A 20,871-nucleotide genomic window follows, 5' to 3' on the forward strand; every position below is an offset into this window, starting at 1 on the left:
TTCACTGAGCTGCCCGCTTCTTCAGAGTGATGAGACGCTGCAGTCTCCTGTGACTGGCTGTGGTAGCGTTCCTGAAAGTCAGCAGTAATTCTGGGAAGCAGCCAGAGTGCTGTGTTCACACATGCTGCTCAACTGTCTCTCAGGGAACATGTTTGTCTGTGTATGACTAAGTTCTGGAGTCTTGTTTTTCTTCATGGGTAACAGTTGAGTAATAGGATGGCCCTTTAAACCAGGTGCTTAAGACATGTTCTGTTATCGTGTGTGTGTGTGTGTGTGTGTGTGTGTGTGTGTGTGTGTGTGTGTGTGTGTGTGTGTGTGTGTGTGTGTGTGTGTGTGGAGGCAGTCTACTCCCCCAAGCTCATCCACGGACTGTGACGCATACATCCATTTCTTTAATATGTGATTTCCAGTAAAAAAAAAAAGAACACCAGCTGCATGATTTATGGGTTCATGTCCAACATTTCATTTACAACATTACTCAAGTTTGGATCACAGATTCAGAGTAGAAGCTTCTCTACAACATAACATCCCCTCTATTTAATCTTAAAGTACAAGTCATACCAGTCAGACATTACAGACTGAAACTGATACACCTAATAACAAGGTAGACCGTCGATGAGATTTACAATGTCATTACTCCGTCTCTGTGTCTGAGTTATGGCTGCGTAGCTGTCAGCGCAGGTTTTTCATGCTCTATAACTGAGAACTGACCTCCAGGGGGATTTCTCTCATGATACGTCTGGTTTCACAGCTCGTCACACGCCGCTGTCATCGAGTGGAACAGATGTGACCCAGTACCTGCCGTGACACAGGCATGTAATTGAAGTCCTGTGATATTCAACTCAGCTGAGGCTGATTTTTTTCATTTACTTGACTGAATTTTAAGTGCGTCAGTCCCTGTGTGTCCCCACAGAAAGTTTCATTTTATCTTTCTGTCACAAAAAAAAATGTTAGACCTTTGTGAATGTTCTTTTAATTCCTGACACACATTTTATTTGTGACCTGGTGCTTTCAGGTTTCCAGTTTTCAGTGTGCGACTATAAATCGGTTGACAGAACTTATTTTTCTCTCACTGTCCTTGTGAATTAAACTGTCTGAAAGTGTAAAACCATGTTGTATACTGAGCTCTGTAAAAATTCTGTCTCATTTTACTCCTGCGTCCTCTGTGTGAAGCAACAGGGAGGACGTTTGCTTGGCAGCCAATAATTAAACCAACAAAACTTAATCAGCTGCATTCAGCTTATATTTTGAGACACTTCTGCCACAGTTTAATTTTGCACATCCGTGTACAATGTTCATATGGTTCACAGAGTGTTTGTTTATGCCTGGGTGTGTATTTGTGTATGTAAGTGTAGGTTTGTGTCTGTGTACGTAGGTTTCAGTTGGATGAGTGGGAGTCGTGGTGTGGGTGGGGTTCAGTTTTCAGATTGGGTCTAGATGACAGTTTGGCTTCTTTGTTGTGGTTTGGGGCCCGGCCAGCCTGGGGCCTTCTCCTGTTTCCCTGCCCTGTTCTGCTGCCACACCGTGTGTCAGACTAAAGGCAGCTTTGAACCTTTTCAGAAAAGACTCTGCTGCTGTGGAGATATAAAGGTTGCGGTGCAATCTGAGGTGATAAGATGCTGCTGATTTGCAATGAAAATGGCATTTGTGTGATAATCATCAGTGTGTTTGTTTTGTTTTCAGTCTACAGAGTATCATATGGATCTCCTTTGGGTTCTTTTTTGTCATTTGTAGCCCGCCTGTCTGAATACCAGCCATACTGATTTATCACAAATAAGGTTTTCACAGCTTTTGCCTTTATACATACTGGTAATAACAACATTCAATTCAACAAGTTAATTGACAAGATCTGGAAAAGCAGCATCATCCCTGAAAAGACTTCTGAAACCTGAAGGCAATCATGCAGATTTAAAACAAACTCCACAGGTCTGAAGACAAACAGTTCAACTTCTCAGCTGTATGAAACAAGAACACTGCCTTTTAAATTTTGGCTTTGAAAACAAAACCTGATCTGAAAAAGGAAACACTGGCATTGATACACTTTGTTATGCTGTCACTCGAAACTTCTTTCTTTCCAATACAATGTGTGATTCAATGCCAATGTTTCCTTTTTACACTTCAAGGTTTTTTTTTCAAAACCAAATTAAATTTCTCAGTGCCGAAATTAAAAGTCACAATTTTAGCTGCATACACTCACTAACTAGAGGCATCAACATGTTCACGTTCTTATCCATGAGTACTCAGTATTCATTACTACATTATTATGTTATACTTATGAGACTTATTATACTCAAGTATTACTAGAGTTGGGAGAGAGAAGAGATAACGCTGCCACCGATGCAAACCAGCATCTTGGGTTCGCCGAACTCAGCAGGTTTAATAAGAAAACAATAAGCGTGAGACGTAACGTGCATTCAGCAGCAGTTACCCTTTAATTTTTCTCTACCACATGTCACAAATACCAGCAGCTCTGAGGGGACACTTCTTTTCTGTGCTCTCTGCTGAGACGTGTCTTAAATCAGGATGTAACAGTGGTACAGGGCTCAGTGGTCGATGACTGTCAGCCATCAGTGATAGACGACGGCATCGTCTATCTGCCCAACCCTCAACCCCACTAAGACTGCTTCTGTGTAGTTCCCACAACAGTAAGTGTCTCCAGGACTACATTAAGTCATGATGACACACACACACACACACACACACACACACACACACACACACACACACACACAGACTCACAAGGTGAAAACAATATCGGCCGACACTGTCGCAGCTGACATAATCTTGCTGAAATGTTGGCTTGTTTACAACCTGTTCCATCATCTGAAAGTGTGTTTTTCCTGCCCTATCAGACTTGCCCTGTTGTATTACTCGATTTCTGCAAGCACTTTGAGAAGTTAGTAGAGCCCAACAGATATATTGGTTGACCAAGATTATTGGCCGATATTGGCTTATCACAGATATATCGGTATTGGCATATATGCTGTCTGATATTTGCCCATATGAAAACTTTTCTTTAGAGGTAATCATGCAGAAAAAGATGCTTGGGGTAACTTATAATCTGTAAATTCCCAGTAAAGTTTACTGTTTCAGTGCACTGATGTCATTGTCAATTACTGTCCACCTGATTGACCAACTACTAATGTTTTAACTTTAATTAGCTAAAAATAAGTATTTCTTGCAATTGATACCTTTTCTTTCCTCCACAGCAGAAACAATGTAACACTTAGGGATGCATCGTATAGCAGTATCAGCCGATGTTCACCTTGTTGACAGCCTATCTGCAAATAAGATGACTTTCACTGATGGCAGCGGCCGATGTTTATCTGTTGTGTCGCATCAATTTTGTGCTGGCTCATGACCTCGCTGATTGTAATCGCTGAAAAACTGAGTTGAGTAGGTAGTTGTGTAGCAGGCTGAAAAGACTTAAAGTAACTTTAACTTTTCAAAAAGAAAAATAATCTTTTTCATGTCATTGAATTTGTGCTCTTTCAAAGGCGGTGTAATGCAGGGCTGAACGACTTTAAGACAGATCATTTTTTATAATGAAGAATTATTTGTTTCCCTGGCCCAGATGGAGGAATAGATAACAACACAATTAAATCAACAACCACAAAACATCAGCTATTGACAGTAAGCGGCACCACTGGTTTACAAATGACCCTCAGCTCCGACTCCAGCCTGTTTCCTCCAGCTTATTAGGTGTATGGACAGGAAGTTTTCCATATTCCTCCACACATCCGCTCAGAGACAAGAAATGCACCGGCTATTGTCCTGAAAGCAGTCCAACCCTCTCAGAACCTATTACGTAACTGTCAGAGTGAGTGTGTGTTTTGGGGAGGAGGGATTTCATCCACATTTTCTAATCGTTTTGTGGAACAAGTGATTCCTGTCAGTGTTCTGTTTACCTAATCCTCCGTGTTTTGATCATACCTCACAGTTAGTGTCGGATTAACTGATTGTGTAATAAATTGGTTTCACTCCTCCCTCATGCCGTCCAATTAGCACATCTGGCCCCGTTACAGTCAGACCAAGCCTTTAGTCACAGGCTGCTAATCCACAACCCATCAGAAGGTAATCAGTGTTTTAACATAGTGAAATCCCAGTCAGGCCTAAAGCTGTCAGGCCTCTCTACTAACCGCTAATCTACTCTCTCTGAATATCTGATTTTTGCCTCGAACTCAGTGGCTCCGGGCCAAGAAGCAGCGATGCTCTGTGTTTGAGCTAGTCGCCCGGCAGCCTGCCTGCCTGCCTGCCAGCATGCCCTGTCATTGAGATAATAGCTGTTTTCTGTCTGTTTTTGTTCAGCTTCTAGGCTTTTGTCATAAGGTGTTGGTCTTTGTGTTTTACTGCGGGGAGATTTACCTGCAGCATGTTCTGCTTCAAGGAGCTGCTGCTGGTGTAAACCAAAGAGATCCTAAATGGATTAAGTGGCATTGGAATAACAACGTATTGTCCCGTGTTCATTCTTCAAAAAAAACCATCCACATTCATGAATCAAAAAGTGAGACCAGCTGTGGGGAAAAATCTCCAGCGCTTCATTGAAGGAGTTAAGCCTGTTTTAACACAACTCAGATAAATGTTTGAGTTCTTGTTAAGTGAATATTTTTCCAGTTCAGCAGCATGCCAAGATCGACTTTCAGAGGGGATTGACTGGATATGAATCAGTGAACTGTGAATCGAGCGCACTCACACAGGAGCCCAGGTCCCTCTGTGCATTCACCTCAACTATTTCTCTTTCCACCTCAGGAACAATAAATCTCTTCTCTTACTGTGTGTATGCTGGTGTCTGCCACAGATTAGCCGGGTGATTTAAACTCTCAAGGGTGGAGGCTTTTCTTGGGGAAATGACCCCGGCTTGCTACTGGCACCCCTGGCTCCTCTCCTCCTCTCCTCCTGAGGTGAAAAGGGCTCTTTACAGCTCCTTTGTTTTCACTGTTTGCCTGCGTGAAAGGCTTTAGAGAGCGAGTGTGCTCTCGGGGTGATGGAGGGCCATATGGGCATGTGTGTGGAGAGGGGTGGTGCCAAAAGTCAAGTCAGAGTGACATACATCAAAGCAATCATCCTAATACTTAGTTTTCTATGATTGTAAATAGTACCCAAAAGTCATACTTGAAGGTCACTCATGCAAATAGTACTATAGTAAAAGTCTTTTAAAAAAGGACATGCTAATCATGAAGCAGCACAGTCATGCAGCGTACCCACAGTACCCAAAACAGTGCAGGCCCACAAAGCTGGCGCTATAGCAATCATAGTATTTCAGGCTAACAGTACAAATGATATGCGATATAAAAGCTAAGACTCTAAAGATTCAAGGCCAAAAGCAGTTGTATTTAAATTGAATGAAAACTTGTAGTGAAATGAAGAGAAATTAACAACGTTTTACTGGCTGGTAACATGAGAATTCTAAAATGGTGTTGGTGGTGCCAAAATGTGCAAAAATGGCACATTTGGAGATCCCGCCTCAATATGTCTCAACTACAATCTCTGTAACTTTACTCTGCTACACTTTATTAGCATCAATCCCGACAGAGGGAATGTTCAGATATTGTGCTGTAGTTTTCCAGAGGTTTCTGGCTGCATCTGTATCACTCTAAGGGGTTCTTCACTCAAAAAATGCAACATTTTGTTGGGAGGAAATCAAATATTTTATTTAGGCTGCGTTCCAACTTCATTTTATTCTGACCCAGTGATGTCCATACTGATGCTTCCAAGTCTCCAGTAATCTCACAAGCGTCACCTTTGTTTTGGTACCAAGATTTTTCATATCGACCTTGTAGTTGTAGAGATATACTCTTACTGCTCTAGGTTGACTGATTGTCAGTTTGGCCGATTACCAGATCCAATACTCGGCTTTTGAATCAGTGTTTGTTTTGTCTGATTGCTGATAATGTGTGATAGTGTTGTAATGATGTGTTACTTTGGCTCTGATGCACCATGTAATCTGCAAAGTAACTAGTAACTACAGTTATCAAATACATGTAGTGGAGCAAAGGTCAAATATTTGCCTACAAACTGTAGTGGAGTGGAAGTATGAAGCATCAGAAAATGGGAATACTCAAGTAAAGTACAAGTACCTCAGAAGTGTACTTAAGTAAATGTACTTAGTTACCTTCCATCACTGCATCTCTCCTGTAAGGAGTGATCCATCCTCATGATGAGCTCTCTGAAATCCCCTGCCTTACCACAAGAATGTGTGTTTTAATTAATGCGCTTCTGTGAGCAGTGCGCACTGTGACGCCGGCTTCCTGTGTGAGTGGTCAGCTTGCGGTTTACCCACGCCACAAAGGAAGACACACACATTACACACAACACACACACGTGCTCTGCTCTCCCTCTCCCCTTCTCTCTCTCTCTCTCTGACACACACACATCTGTATCGGGTCCTGGATTAACGCGCTGAGGAGGAAAACAGGATGAATGCTCTCTGCTCTTACTTGTCGTGTATGTTCTGAAGAGCGAGGGCAGATTGGCTTTAGGAGACTTTTCCCAGAGGACAGAAGCGGAACCATCAGTACAGTTTGTGGCTGAAAGTCACATGGAGTAACCTTTGGAGTTCTCTGACCGGCGAACAGCTGGGCTGATGAGAAAAAAAAACTGCCCTCGCCCTGGCGCACGACTTTGGGAACTATTTCTTCCTTGTAAATCAACTTTTCCTCATATTTTCGCACCACGTAACTTTATCTCACAGTGAATGTGAAGTTAACGCGTCTTTTGGGAACTGATGTTTTTGTTGGATATGCCAGGAGAGACTTACATTAATATTTAAAAGGTTGACTGATAAAAGATTGAAACGATCCGTGGCACTGGGGATCTGCGCTATGAAATATACATTTGAATTTGCCAAATGCATGTGACCCTGTGACCTACTAAAATACTGCTTCTTCAAATATCTGAATAACATCTGGATGACTCTTGTTTTTCCATTTGTAAAAGAAAAAAAACCCCACACAAGTGACTGTGTAATGATATAATTCCACTAATGTAACACTTCTAGACTGTTTCAGAATCGCTTTGGTGTTTATTTTCACTCCCTCCCCTCAGGACGAGCGCCAGCTGACACGGTTATAATTCCTCCATTTATTATCGCACCAGTAAAAAGAACAAAGCTCCCCACCCCTCTTCGCTTGTGTGGTGGTGTGGTATTCGCTATTTGTTTGTTTTAAAGGGCGTGGGGGGCGTCTACAGTAATCTCTCCCTCTGCTTTCCCTCTTTTCTTCTTTAAAAAAAAAAAAAAAAGTTCATTACCATCACCAGAGTCGCGTCGGAGGGGTTAATTTCAGCGCCGAGGTGGGGAGCGTCAGGGCGCGCACAGTGGGCTAGTTGTGTCGATCACTCCCGCAGAGGCGATGCCCTTTTGTGGAGAGGTCTCTTGTCACACAGAGGACAGACGGCATTCACAGTCGGGACACAGGGACACAAAGAGAAGAAGTGCTTTTTAAAAGGCTCCATTCTTTCCGCGCCACCGCTGGGTGTTGACTGTGGGTGTTTGAGAGGATCTTTGTTGCCCGGAGAAAAGTAGAGAAGAAGAATACGCGCCGTGGACGGGCTGGGGGATTTTTTTTTATGGGCAGGGTTACTACAGTGCAGCCGATGCTGTCATCCACACCACCTCTGTCGGTTTTCCCGGAGCGACTGGTCCTGTTTTGGATGAGGAGCGCAACTTTTACGCAATGCTTTACGCACTGATTGTAGCAGGACGCTGTCAGAATGAACTTTCTCTCCCTGGTACCTGCCGGGTAGCTGTTTGAGACGGATCCAAGAAGAAGTTTGTGGATATTTTCTGCTCAGAAGGATGCCAGTTGATAAATTCACAAACATGGAGGAGAAACTGTGGATACTGGAGGACCTGAATATGATGTACATCCGCCAGATTGCTCTCAGTTTACAGGTAAAAGTTTACTTCCAGTTGACCATCACATGTCTCTGAACCTCTGCACTCGCTTTTGTTGCTCTTTTTGCGCTGTCAACACCAGTTTTTTACACAATCTCAAAGCTGTGGGGTGTGTGAATGTGAGAAGCAATCACGTCTCACACTGCTCTACTTTCTTTCTTTGATTGATACAAGCTCTTCTTTCAGACATGTCTGCCAGTCTAAAGCACAGTGCATCACTGTGTCAGTCTGCAGCTGTGCCTCGGCTCATTCTGAAGTTTACAGAGGGGTTTGTTGAAGAATCTTTCTACGTGACAAACAACACTGGTGTGGTCTCCCGTCTTTTTACAGATGGCCAATCTCTCACTGACAGCAAACAGAAAACAACACTGCATGCCATCCATCTCTCCCTCTCCCCGTCTCCCCTTCCAACTGGGGTTCAGGCACAGTCCACAGCTGCGCATATGGGCCTCATAAGTCCCTGTGGGAATGCGTGCATGTGTGTTTGTGTGTGTAGGCTCATATTGTGCTCCATACGTCTGTCATTAAGGCAGTATCTAACCATCCTTTGTGCAAATCTCCACAATCTCTGCTCCTCAAATAGTTTAGGAAAGTGTGTGTTTCATTTTTAGCACTTCAAAAGAAGAGGAGACACATGGCCGTTGGAAATCTCACAGGAATTTCAAAGGGAAATTCTAATAGACTTTATTTTCTGGCCCCATAATCTAAAAAGATATTGTCTGTCTGCGCTGCAGCTGTTCCGAGGTGTAAAAGGCAGACTGTTTCTGTCTCAGCGTGTCAGCTGAAATCCAGCCCAGAAAGCCTTTAGCTGTGTGACACACGCTGTAAGAGAGGTGATATCACTCACCGGTGTGTTGTACCTGTTAGCAGCCTGGCATCGCTTTTATGTGTGAGGTGTTTGTGTGTTTATCGATACCTGCGCCAAGTGCCACAGAGCATGCCAGGTGCCTGGCTTTTTATTACCTATGTGACATGCGACTATGAAGCAACACACAGTCCTGCAACCTTCAGCTTGTGTGAGTCTACTCTCTGGTTTCCTAAATGGTGGGCTGTTTTTTTAAAACCTTAGAGCCACTCCTCCTCCAGAGTAAAAGGGATTTTCCTGGCGGTTTTATAGTGCCCGTAGCCTTAAATGTACTGTCACACAAACCAGCTATCACGAGTTCCTTTTACCACCAAGTTGATCGGGCGCTAATGTGATTATTAGTTCCTGTCACAGAGCCTCCTTTGAAGAAGAAACTTGTTTACAGCTCAGATATAGTCTGGAAAGTGTTGTGTGAATATTGAATTTAGGGCATTATGGTGGAATGTAGAAAACATACAGGCATCCCTGTCTGCAGATCTTTACGCATTTAAGCATTTTGTTGCCCTAAATTCCAGTTTTATTTCTCTAAATTCAATTGCCAGGCTTAGGAATGTATCATAACAAGACGATGAGCTCTTATTTAGCCCTGTGAGAACACTCTCTTGTCACTTCCCCTCCATCAGAGGGAGGTCAGAGGTCAGGGCCGGCTGCAGAGAGGCATTACTCTGCAATAACCCAGCGAGGATTTCAGTTTGCTGCGTACAAAATGTGCTCGTCTTCAACTCGTAAGTCTTTTTGCTGGTAAACACTCACTTGTTTGCTCACATGCTTGCTCACTCAGTCCCTCCCTCCGCTCATGTCTCCTCTGCCTGGGTGGGTTTATGACACAGGGATTCTTTGTATGGCGCTGAGCTGCGCTGCCCACAGTCTAACTGTAATTTCAGCGAGCTTTGGATATTTTTTGCTCCAGAGTTTTTCATAAATGTCCTCCTGGGTCATCATGAGTTACAGTTATTACACCGTAAACCCCTTTTCTCCTCCTTTGTTTTTCCCTGAGGCAACATGAAAAGCCGCTGAGAGCCACTCCCAACTCATGCACACACATATATATAACATATACAGAAGCACACTTTGTTTTTCAACTGTTTTTCTACACAGGTCATCTCAGAAGAAAATGTAAAAAGTGGGAAGATCATGCACCTCCTGAGGCCTAGCATTCCTCAGGCAAGCATAATTGCTGCGTCAGGAGGGGAGAGAGAGCAGCCATTGTGTTATTTTCGAGCTCAGTAGGAAGTAACTTTTTCTGCTCTTCAGGTTTTAACAAGTCTGTTGTAATAGGAAAGGCTGCATTCTTGGCTCCCATGCACGGTTTTTCTTACGTCTTTCCCTCCTCTGTTACGAGGCCCGCAAGACAGTCGCTGCAGTGCGTTTTCTTCACTCAAATGCAAAGTTTAAAGGCATTTTTACCCACAGAAGACAGAGGAGAGGTGGCTGATGGGAAACAGGAAATGGTCTCATGTAATTACCGTTTCCCACCGGGAGTGACATCATGATGTCACTGAACTCACTGCCATTCATAGACACATAAACAACACTTCCTGTCACCACAGACCCAGATACACATGGATGTTTTTTTATTTGCTTTTCATCCTGGTTCAGAGCCTCCTTCACCTGCTCAGGCTCTGTCCCGCTGTCCTGTCGATAGCCACAGGGCACCGTAGATGGACACTTTCTCCTCGGTCTAATTTTAGCCTGCAGACTGGCCTTGAATACATGCACCGTGGCTTTGCCAGAGTTAAATGTGGACGTTTGATAAAAGGGTTTCTGAGGTCATTCATTTTTGCCCAAGTTATACAAGCAGGATTTGTCTGTGTGTATTTCATTCTGTAAGTCAGTCATTGTTTGTGACCGTACAATACTTTCTCTATGTGTGATTGTGTATGTGTTGACCTCACTGGGTCAGAGGGGTTGCAGCCCTGGGAGATTTCGCCACTACAGCTCTGGCTGCCGCTGATCGTACCAGTGATATCATCTCATCTGTTGAAAGACTGAAGAGCAGCCCGATCACCGAATAAATCGTAGCTAACTACGTTTCTGCAAAAACACAGATAAGTTAAAACTGAGCATTTGTTTAGGTTCAATTTTCTATTTCTCTTTTCTCACAATGCTGTGCTTACACTCTGGTTAGGTTAAGGCACAAAAACCACTGGTTAGGGTTAGAAAACATGGTTTGGTTTAAAATATCTGTTTTGGTCGCCACAATCATGGATGGAGATGGTCCAACTTCCTGTGGAAAAATAGCCTTTTTCGGTCGCCTGGAAATGTCTGCAGGTCTCCTTAAAAGACACCTGCTTTTGACGCCACAAAAATGTCATCTCCAGGTCTCCTTAAAAAATATCCACTGGCGTGACTCGACCTACCGTTGCCGGTTTGGCATTCTTGATGGCATAATAACATTCTCTGAGTCTGTAAGCTTTTTTGATTTGTTGTATTTCAGATAGTGTTAACAATTCAAAGCAATGTTTCCGTCCTGTCAAGATTTTAATTTACCATCAAACAGCCTTTCCTTTAATGCTTTTTTCGATTCCCCCAGGCTGTCATTCTAGTAATCAGGCTGACAAATTACAACTTTCATTTCACTATTTATCAACAAGTTCCTTTAAAAAAAGAGGAATGATTGATTGCTCTATAATACAATGGAAATAGAAATGTGTTGGGTGCTCTTGGAAAATGTGAAAAAGAGCACTCAATAAACCAGAGGCAATCCAGGCACTCCAAATATAAGACAATGTATCAAACGAGGAAGGATATACTCAAATAGAAAATAGATGAGGCCACACCAGTTTTGGGGGTTTTTTTGGAGCCCTGATGAAGACCAAGTTGAAACATGTTGGCTTTTTTAATGACAGGTCTTTTAATAATTTAGCCACTAAAATTAAAGTGTTTTAATACTTTCTTCCCCGTTTAAAGGGGTGTTATATATGTTCTTGTGCATGTAAGAGATCTTAAAGTTGAAAAGGTCAAAGTCCACATGAACAGAAGTTCCTCTCCCCTACTGAAAACACTGCTCCTGAAACGCCCCGTCAGTAGTCCCGCCTTTAAATCTGTGACTTTGTGACATAACAATCAGTCACCATGTCACACATTTGCATAATTTATGCTTAATGGCTAGTTTGGCACGTTCAAATGAATTGATTAATTTGTTTTTTGTTAGCGGTGCTGGCTCAGGCAAGTGTGCGCTGACCAATCAGAGCAGACTGGGTATTCTTAAAGAGGCGGAGCTAAAACAGAGCATTTCAGTCAGAGCTGTAGCACTGGACAGTATGAGAAAACTGATGTGTTTTTTAAGCAAAAAAGCAATTTAAACCTATTCTAGTAGTAACCCAAAATAAAATGAATAACCTGAAAATGAGCATAATAATGTCTCCTTAATGCAGTTTCTTATATTTGGACTGCCTGGATTGCATCTGGTCTTTGAAGTCCTAATAGAAATCCTTCAGAGCCACATTGACCCTAACATGTTGCAGCCATGGATGCCCAACCCTTGACCCTTGTTGACAAGGGTGAGCTCGCATGGGGGTCAGGTGGGAGTTTTTGTGCTGCCTCACCCTGGACTCATGTTTGACCTCTCACACGCTCCCGAACTCTAAACTTAGCTGCGGTCGTGCCTCGGATAGTTATGCAGATTCTAGACACCACAGGGCAGGCCTTAAATATCCACTGGCTGGTATTCATGCAGCCTCTCTTCATTTGATCTCAGATTGCCTCGGCCGATTGATGGAGCGGGGATTATCAGAAGTCAGTCCGTCCTCTCTGATCAGTGCAACATCTGTTTCTGTTTGTATCTGCGATGCTGTAATTGCACAGACAAAGCTTTTCTGTATGATTGCGTTTGTTTTGTTATGTGTGGTTATTAAGCCATTTCTGTTCCCTCTCAGTGCAGTATCAGCCCTGGTAACAGATAGTTGGATTCCTCAAACCAAATGCCTTCTAAATGTAGGAGGTCTTAGAGGGCAAAGGCCAAATTGACAGCAGTTAATCCCTGCCTGCTTGCCGGCCTCTGGGACAGTAAACCATCTCTTTGCACACTCTGGCTGGAAAGATGAATTTCACTGCACATGATGAATTTGTAGTTAAAGCAAAGGTTAATCTTATTTATACTTGGACAGCCAGACAGCGCAGTGTAAGATTTAGTTTAGATAGTCTTGCCTTTCTCAATTATTTTCTTCTTTTATCATTATCACCTTTAAATTGTTCAGTCTTTATTTAGTGCCCGTATTGCTCCTGTGATAAATCCATCTTTTTGCCGTTGTCGGCAGTATCAATGTATCCTTCCCCCGAGAAGCAGTCAGCAGTTGAAATCTATGTGTGTGTGTGTGTGTGTGTGTGTGTGTGTTAGTTCAGCTGTGAGCTTGTTTAGGTAGCCTAAGTTACACCAGACCTGCTTGCTCCAGTGAAAGGTGCGCTAAAGCTAACAGCTCTCGCTCTCTTGTGATACAGGATACACACTCGTATCTGAGCCAAAGCACATTCCTCCACAACAGACCGCTTCATCGTACACTGCTCCCCGCTGAGCTCCTCTGTGTGCTGCTGAGAGAGTGTGTGTGTGAGTAAATATTTGCAAAGAGTAATAAGCCAATACTGTAAAGCTATATAATCAAGCCAAGTGCTTTGATTTAATTAGGGACATTAAGTTTATCACCCTGGATTTCACTGTGAATGTGAGGGTTTTTTTTAAATGGGCTTTTTGCAGTTTGTTTTGAATTGGATGGAAGAGTTTCCGACAGTAGTGCAGCTGCCTAAAATGAATGGAAACAGCCATCCACTTGTAAAGTGTTATGTACATGGGTTTTAGTCTGTTTGCTGTGTGTGTGTGTGTGTGTGTGTGTGTATGTGTTGTGTATTTGTGTAAGTGTGTCTTTGGCATCTCCACCATGGATAGCTTCAGTGTGTTCCAGTTCTTCCAGTGCTGTATGCCAAAAGCAGGCACGGTGTGTGTGAGGTAGAGGAGAAAGGGGGCTTTGTATCACATCACACACACCCATCCTCTCCTTCTTGGAGCTCCTCACCCTCATCCATCTCTTCCAAGCCTTCCTCTCCTCCTGCCAGCCTTCACGACTCCAAACCATCTGGCTCCCCACCTCACCTCTGCACCCCAGCTCTCCCCCTAACCCCTCTGGACTTCACCACAGCGCTGTACCCCCCTTGTACCTCAGTCTCCACCCCGGCCATCGCCCATGAAGCAGTTAGGAGGAGCCGCACAGGTCTGAATAGGAGCTCTGTGCGAGCAGGAACCGGTTAGATGCCGCGGCCTGAGCCAGCTTCCTTTGAAAAACAGCAGGCGTGAGCCAGGAGAGTGAGAAGGAGAAAACACCAAGCCAAAGCGAGAGGTGCTGTTATTGGAACACTGACCTGACTCCCTGCACCTTCCCAGCTTGTTTCTTTTTGTCGTTCACTCCCCTTTCTGCGCTATCTCTGCCAGGATCTGTTTCATACTTTCACTCTTGTCTCTCTGCCTCCGTCTCAGCCTTTAGCCATTATTTCCACACTCTTTAATCTCGCCCTTCATTATCACCTTTATTTAATACCCCCATCTCCCCTCTTTCTGCTCTCACCTGCGCACACACTTTGATTTGAGCATTTAAAGGATTTTCTTTCTCTTTTTTTTTCCAGCTGCAAAGAAAATTGGAGCCACTTAAGCTGTTTGAGTTTAGACTGCAGGCATTATTCAAATCAGCACAGATTGGATTTAAGGCTATGCTTGACTTATCGTGTCAACAACTCACGAGTCACTGTTTTCAAGTGGCGATACTAAAAAATGCTGTGTTCCTTTGTAGAACATGTAATTAAGAACATCTGAATGTGTTGTGGAGATGCAGCTGGCGGCGCAGGCTGTTTAATCAGATGGCTGTCTTTGAAAATGTGTTGTGAACACACACATTGTGTTTAAAAGAGCATTTGGTAATGAGCTTAATTGAGCCTGTAGATGTTGCTTTTGTGTTTGTCCATATGGATACACTTTTTGCTCTGTCTGTTTGTGCGCTTTTACAGCTTGTGAGATGAACTGTGCAGCGTACATGATTGTTTGCAAGTTTATGGCTCATGCATTGACTTTATTGATTTCTGTGTCTTTGATGAGGTATATGTACAGTGTGTGGGGGAGTTTTGTGTGTCTATTTCTGTATGTTTATCTCTCTCTTTATGATCTCTGATCTTTCTATATCTCTCACCGCTGTTACTGTGCAGAGTGAGCAACAGAAACAGAGAGTAGGCGGAAGTCAGAGAGGCGGAGGACAAGTGTGAAGCATAAGCTGTCTAAACAAACAATTACCCCCATTAAAACAGTCCGATCCCCAGCGAGCGTTCCCCTGAAGTGGATAGCATCCGTGGCATCATCGGCATCCTCTAAAGATTGTCTCTTTTGGGGCAGCGTGTGTGATGTCTGAGCAGCAGGCCAAAGTGTCTAATTGAATCAATGCAAGCTGCAGGATCTTTGGCCGTGTGTGTGTGTGTGTGTGTGTGTGTGTGTGTGTGTGTGTGTGTGTGTGTGTGTGTGTGTGTGTGTGTGTGTGTGTGTGTGTGTGTGTGTGTGTGTGTGTGTGTGTGTGGCCGGTGGAACATCTCTGTCAGCATTTGGAGGGCTGCTGTCCGACTATCTGAGAATTCATTCTGCTTTCATTCTCAAGGACAAGAGAGGATCTCTTCTCTCGTTCATATGTGATGATGTTATTGTCTCTCGTCTGTAAGAGGCCCAGCGACTTCACATAGATAGCAGTTTGGTTGTGACACAGAGCTGAACAGATGGCCTCACAGCATCTGCAAATGTCTTTGTTATCACTCGCCTCACTTTTAGGCTTCTCCTGATGTCCTCCTGAGTGTCTTGCATTGAGAAGATGGATGGCTGTGTTGTTGAGGAAAGCTTGAATGCTGAAGGCGAACTCGTCACGGGGGAATTCTAGGGTTTGGAGGCGGGTCAGCAGGAGCCGGGGCTTAAGGCTGAGGTAGATCTGAGGGCCGAGGCCGCTGAAAGGGGCCTCTTGGTGTGGTACGAGGTGTTGAGAGGCACGGCTGAGCTGTTCCACCCCCAAAAAACAGCGTCTCTGCTTCACTCTGATGAGATCAGTGGAACAAACTCTCCAGCGGGATGATGTCATGGTTGGGACTTGGGGTCAAAAGCTCAGGGTCACATTAGGAGGAGACGTGTGTGTCTGTGTGAGAGAGAAGGGTGTGTATAATACCCGTTGAGAGTTAGATACATTTACGCAGTTTGCTGTGCTAATCTTTGCTGTCTCTTTGCATGCATAAACACACACCTAAGCACACACCTTTTCACTCGCGGTGTCCTCCTTCGCCCCCCCACCGTCAGTGAAGCTCTTAACACAAGCCTGTAGATCCTCCACAGGTTATCAGGGCTGAAGGGTGTCCATATGTCACTGTATGTGTTTTTAACCTTGTCATCATTAGGAGATGAAAAGGTTAATCCATCTTATCTTCACTGCAAAGGACTAAGGGACTGGACAGGGGATTCCTATTGGTTCCGAGTAGAAGCATGGCCCGTTATGATTGGCTGAGTCGGACTGAAGACCCCTTTTAACCCCCGAGTGCCTCTGCAGCACTGTGTCATTGGTCAGTATGTCACTGGACACATACGGGTTGTTATGTAACTAAGTTTATTGAGGCACTTATTTTAGACGTACATAAGAGCACACGCAGCTCATGTCCTCGCAGATGGCACTCACAGCTGTCACTGTAAGATCCATCATGATTGACAGTCAGTATATATAGCTGAATATGATCACTGTTGATTTAACTTGCATAATATTAAGGCACTGGGTGCAACAGCTATGTATCACTGATGACATAAGTGTCCTCTGAGGTTTGTTAGGTTTCTCATGCTGCAGGCGCTGATGCTGAGGCAATCTGGAGACGTCGCTTTGGGTTCTGGGAAATTGCGATGGGGATTTTTCACATTTCTTTTAATGCAATTAAAAGAAAACTAATTGCGAAAATGATCTACAGATGAATCGATAATGAAAGTAAAAACTAGTTGCCGCCCTATTTGAGATCTCATCTGTAATAACAAGCTTGAATCAATCAGCCTGTGAAGTTGATGTCATGCCTGTGTGTTGTCCGCTCCCTGCATACTTGAGGTTAGTCAACTGTTCTACAGCACCTCAGGCTGCCTGACTCTCTGTTGAGAGCGTGTCTCTACATGCATCAGGTTGTTTGCAAGACAAAACAATGATTGACACATAACAACAATATGGACACAGTTTCTTTGAAACAGGGCAACGAGAGTAGAGGAGAAAAGTGAATGACCCTCTTTCAGTGTCTGTAGATGTTGCAATTCCCCCTTGTGTCCAGTAGGTGGCTAATATGCTGCTCAACCTGGATAAATAGGTGGGTTGTATTCTTTTTCCATTTCTCATCTAAAAACAAGGGGTTGTGAATTGTGACGGGTAGATAATAAGAGTGGCAATTAATATTGGAAAGGTGCTGTAGTATGGCTGAACAATTCATATAAAAGGGTTGCAGTTTATTTGCTGGAACAGCTGGTCCCCCAAATGGTATTAATATTCCCTTCCAGTACTGTTCAGGTGCCAAGTCCAATTTGTGGCCTATGAATTAAAAAACTCACATTGCTAAATCAGTCATTTTAGTCCAGTAATCAGAAGGAGGTTATGGATACCACAATACAGTGTTATTCACATGTCCTGCGCTATTTAGCAAAATAATTGCAATGATCGTCAGTATTGTGCCACCATAAAAGAAATAGTGCTCTAAAAATATGGTGGTACCAGGAAGAAAAAGCCATTACACTCTAGTGTTTTCATTCTTTTTTACCGGGCACCTTGCAATAAAGCAACTGAAGCTTATCCGTGTGGTTCAGTGCTTCCTTTGGGTCAGTTTATGTGAAATTGCCCAGAGACCTTTACTCAAACAAAGGACTGTGGAAAAAAGAGGGTAAAGTATGTGAAAGAGAAACACAGGCCTGTCCCTCAACAACTGCTGTCAACAAAAGCACCAGATTAAAATCTGCAGAAGCCCAAAGTGTGAATTTCGGTAAGCTTATGTACTGTGCAGTTACTCCTCCAGGCCCTGATAGGAGTTAAGATTTCATTCTTTTTCAAGCTTATGAAAAGATTACAAATTAAACAGAAATGGTGTAGAGAGATGCTCTATAATTAGACACGTGGCAACAACAGGCTCCTCAGGAAGGAGAGGAAGGAAAGGATCTTGAGGATGTACAGTAGCAGCAGCCGGAGAGGAAGAGAAATGGTTGTTTGGGGGGAAGACACTCTTGTGAGAGAGTCAATAGGAAGTGCTCGAGTCTCAGAGGGAGAGGGCTGTGTAGGTTAGTCTGGCTGGAGGAATGTCCTGTCATCCTGTGAAACGCAGTGTAATGACTCTGGGAATGATGCTATCATTCATTCAGCTGGTCCCACTGACTCATTCAGCATGGGAAAATTGACTCTGTGCAACTACTGTTTGACTTATCTTCTATTCAGATTCCTTGAATAGTTAGTAGATATGTTGTTGTTTTCTCAGTACCACATTAAAACAAGTGGACATGGATAGTTTTGTTTTGTTTGTGTATGCAGAGCTGCAGTGATTAGTCAACCAGACTTTCATATCGGAAGTGTACGGGACGGTAATAGAGTTGCAGGCAAGAAGGAAGCCAAGCCAGGGACAGCAGTTCAAGACTGCGTTTCAACATTTAGAAGTGAGACACCACCGGATACTTTTAAGGAGACCTCGGGACAGTTGCCGGCCATGTTTGTGGAGATAAAAACCGGATATTTTTGACAGGAAGACAGGACATCTCCAGCCATGTTTGTGGTGCCTAAAACATATACTTTAAGCCAAAACATGATGTTTTCCTAAGCCTAACCAAGTGTTTTTTATGCCTAAACTTAACCAGACCATAATTCCTTATGTCTGACCTATAAATCTTGGAATTAAAATGCATTAAATCAATGCACTTTTTTTTCCTCTGCTTTGTTTATTAGTTTTAATCTTAGAAGGAGGTTTCTCAGTTTGATTGTCTTGAATTCCCTCTGCTAAAATAGCCAGGGTTCAAACTTTTTAATGAAATAAGAGTTTGTTTGTGCTTAGTAACAGATAGAGCTAATGAATGGGTTAATTAGCCTACTAACAAAACAATCAAAGGGGCAGAATTAGGTTGTTAAAGGTCCATATTAGGATCACGGACCGCCAGTTGAATAGGTCTGTTGTAGGCTCATCAATTAATCGTGAAAATAATTGGCAGATTAATCGCTAATGAAAACAACCGTTAGTTGGAGTGCTAGTGTTGTACCTGCTTGAACTGGTTTTGTCGCTCACACGTGTCGTTCCCTGAACCTCTCCGTGAACTGTGAGCGTGGATTTGTCTCCGACAGCACTTCTCTGTCCGTCTCCCTGGCACAGCTATTTGCTGATGAAACCTTAATCTGATTAGCTGTGGGATATTTACAGCGCTAAGTCCTGAGTTATCAAGGCTCATCTTGTTTTTGTTGTGTAAGTCTTCACTAACAGAGAGAGAAAGATGTATGTAAGAACTTAAATGTTAAATACTGTATGAGTTTAACATTCTTGCTGGTGTTTGATGCTTTTGGTTTCTGTGGGGAGTGTCCGTGCAGTGAAGCGAATGCCATTACAAAGCTCCTCTGTTGTCCTCAGCTGGAGGTGAAGAGCTATATTCACCCAGCCAGATGCACAGATGTATTATTGCACCAATGAGATGGACTTTGTTGCTCTGTTGCCATTAGCCAAGGCTGCCCACAGACTGACTCTCTCCTCCTCCATCCTGATCCTCCTACTCGTCATCTGCTGTATCTCTGGACTGTGAAACTCATTCCACGTCTCATCTCACCCACAAACAACCACAAAACAAGTGGTGTGCTTTTTATTAATCCTCCTTCGCAGTATCCTTTGTGCACTGCTGACATTAAGGAAAATGTTAAAACAATAAAAAACATGAGCAAAGTTTGAATCTTTGCAGTTATTTCCTGCAAAAGTGTATTTTCACAACATTCTCCTCGTGTTTGCAAAAGATGTCCCGAACACTCCTTCATTCGTTTTCCAGTGCGGATTTCCTGGAGCCAAACTCAGCTGATTCACCCTAACCCCCGAGCTGGTTTATTCCCACACTTAATTCCAGCCGGACTCGATGTGTTTTCCGTTTCCACCTGCCCACAAATCACTCCCATACATCACCGCCTGACAGGGCGATACACTCCGCTGCACAACAAGTTCCCCGTGTGCACATAGGCAATAAGCAGAGGCAGGCACTGAAAGAGAAAGAGGAAGGGCAGAGGAAGACGGATGAAGATTTTTATTTTCCCTGGAATGATACGTTGTTCTATCAGTATAGAGTGTCGGATAAATGTACCGACTTCAGGCTGCTGGCCAATATTATTTGTGGACAAATTAGTCAAATTCGCCATCCAGTTTCAAGTAGAATTATTACATTTCCATTGCCAACAAATGCTTATAATAAACACATATTACCAGAGGAGCTTAAAATGTGATGGTGCTATAGTGACCATATTTGACTTATTAGCTATATTTTCCCTGTGCCAATCCTGTAGGGACTTATAATGTGTATAATCTCTCCTGAAGTAACTGCAGTATTCGCCTCTTTTCTGAACTACATGGAGTTTCTGCACTAACTTTCTTTTGTATCTGAATGTAGCATACAATTACTAACATTAGTACATACAAATTGAGTACATTTACTCAATTTCTGCACTTCCTCCACTGACTCAGACTGTTTGATGCGCAAAATTAAAACCATTAGATATGGTTTGGCTTCATAGTACGGCGCCCTCACAGTCCAGGGCAAGGAAAGGATTGACAACCTAGTGAAAACTGAGATGAAAGTAATCGGGATAAAAGAAGACCCTTCTCTTCACAGTTCACACTACCCATGAGGACACATGTCAGACATGCACACAACATCCTGGAGGACCTGTCACATATCCTACACCCTGAATACCAAATTTTACCTTTAGCCAAAAATGCTATGGAACCAGCCAATGTCAAAGCAACCGCTTCAAGCTTTCCTTCATTCCTACATCCATAACACTACTGAACAGAACACCAGGTTAACTCTTAATGTAGTAAACAGGCTGCGAAGCACTACTGCATCATGATTTTATGGTTTTATGGT

At 43.3% G+C, this 20,871-nt stretch overlaps 1 protein-coding gene across 2 annotated transcripts in view; it reads left to right on the top strand.

The window, feature by feature from the left end:
* rtkna (rhotekin a) overlaps positions 1-20,871 on the top strand; it is a 69,488-nt gene that overhangs the window by 16,189 nt on the left and 32,428 nt on the right. The window contains exon 1 of one of the 2 annotated variants that reach the window (XM_073467255.1): positions 7,662-7,891. The exons of the other annotated variant lie outside the window; for it this stretch is intronic. Coding sequence (XP_073323356.1) covers positions 7,796-7,891 — 96 coding nt within the window. The 5' untranslated portion in view covers positions 7,662-7,795. Of the gene's footprint in view, positions 1-7,661; positions 7,892-20,871 lie in introns of those variants that run through there. 2 annotated transcript variants of the gene reach the window in all.

The sequence above is a fragment of the Pagrus major genome, chromosome 5 (assembly GCF_040436345.1).
Source record: "Pagrus major chromosome 5, Pma_NU_1.0".
In the NCBI taxonomy this organism is placed as follows: Eukaryota; Metazoa; Chordata; class Actinopteri; order Spariformes; family Sparidae; genus Pagrus; species Pagrus major.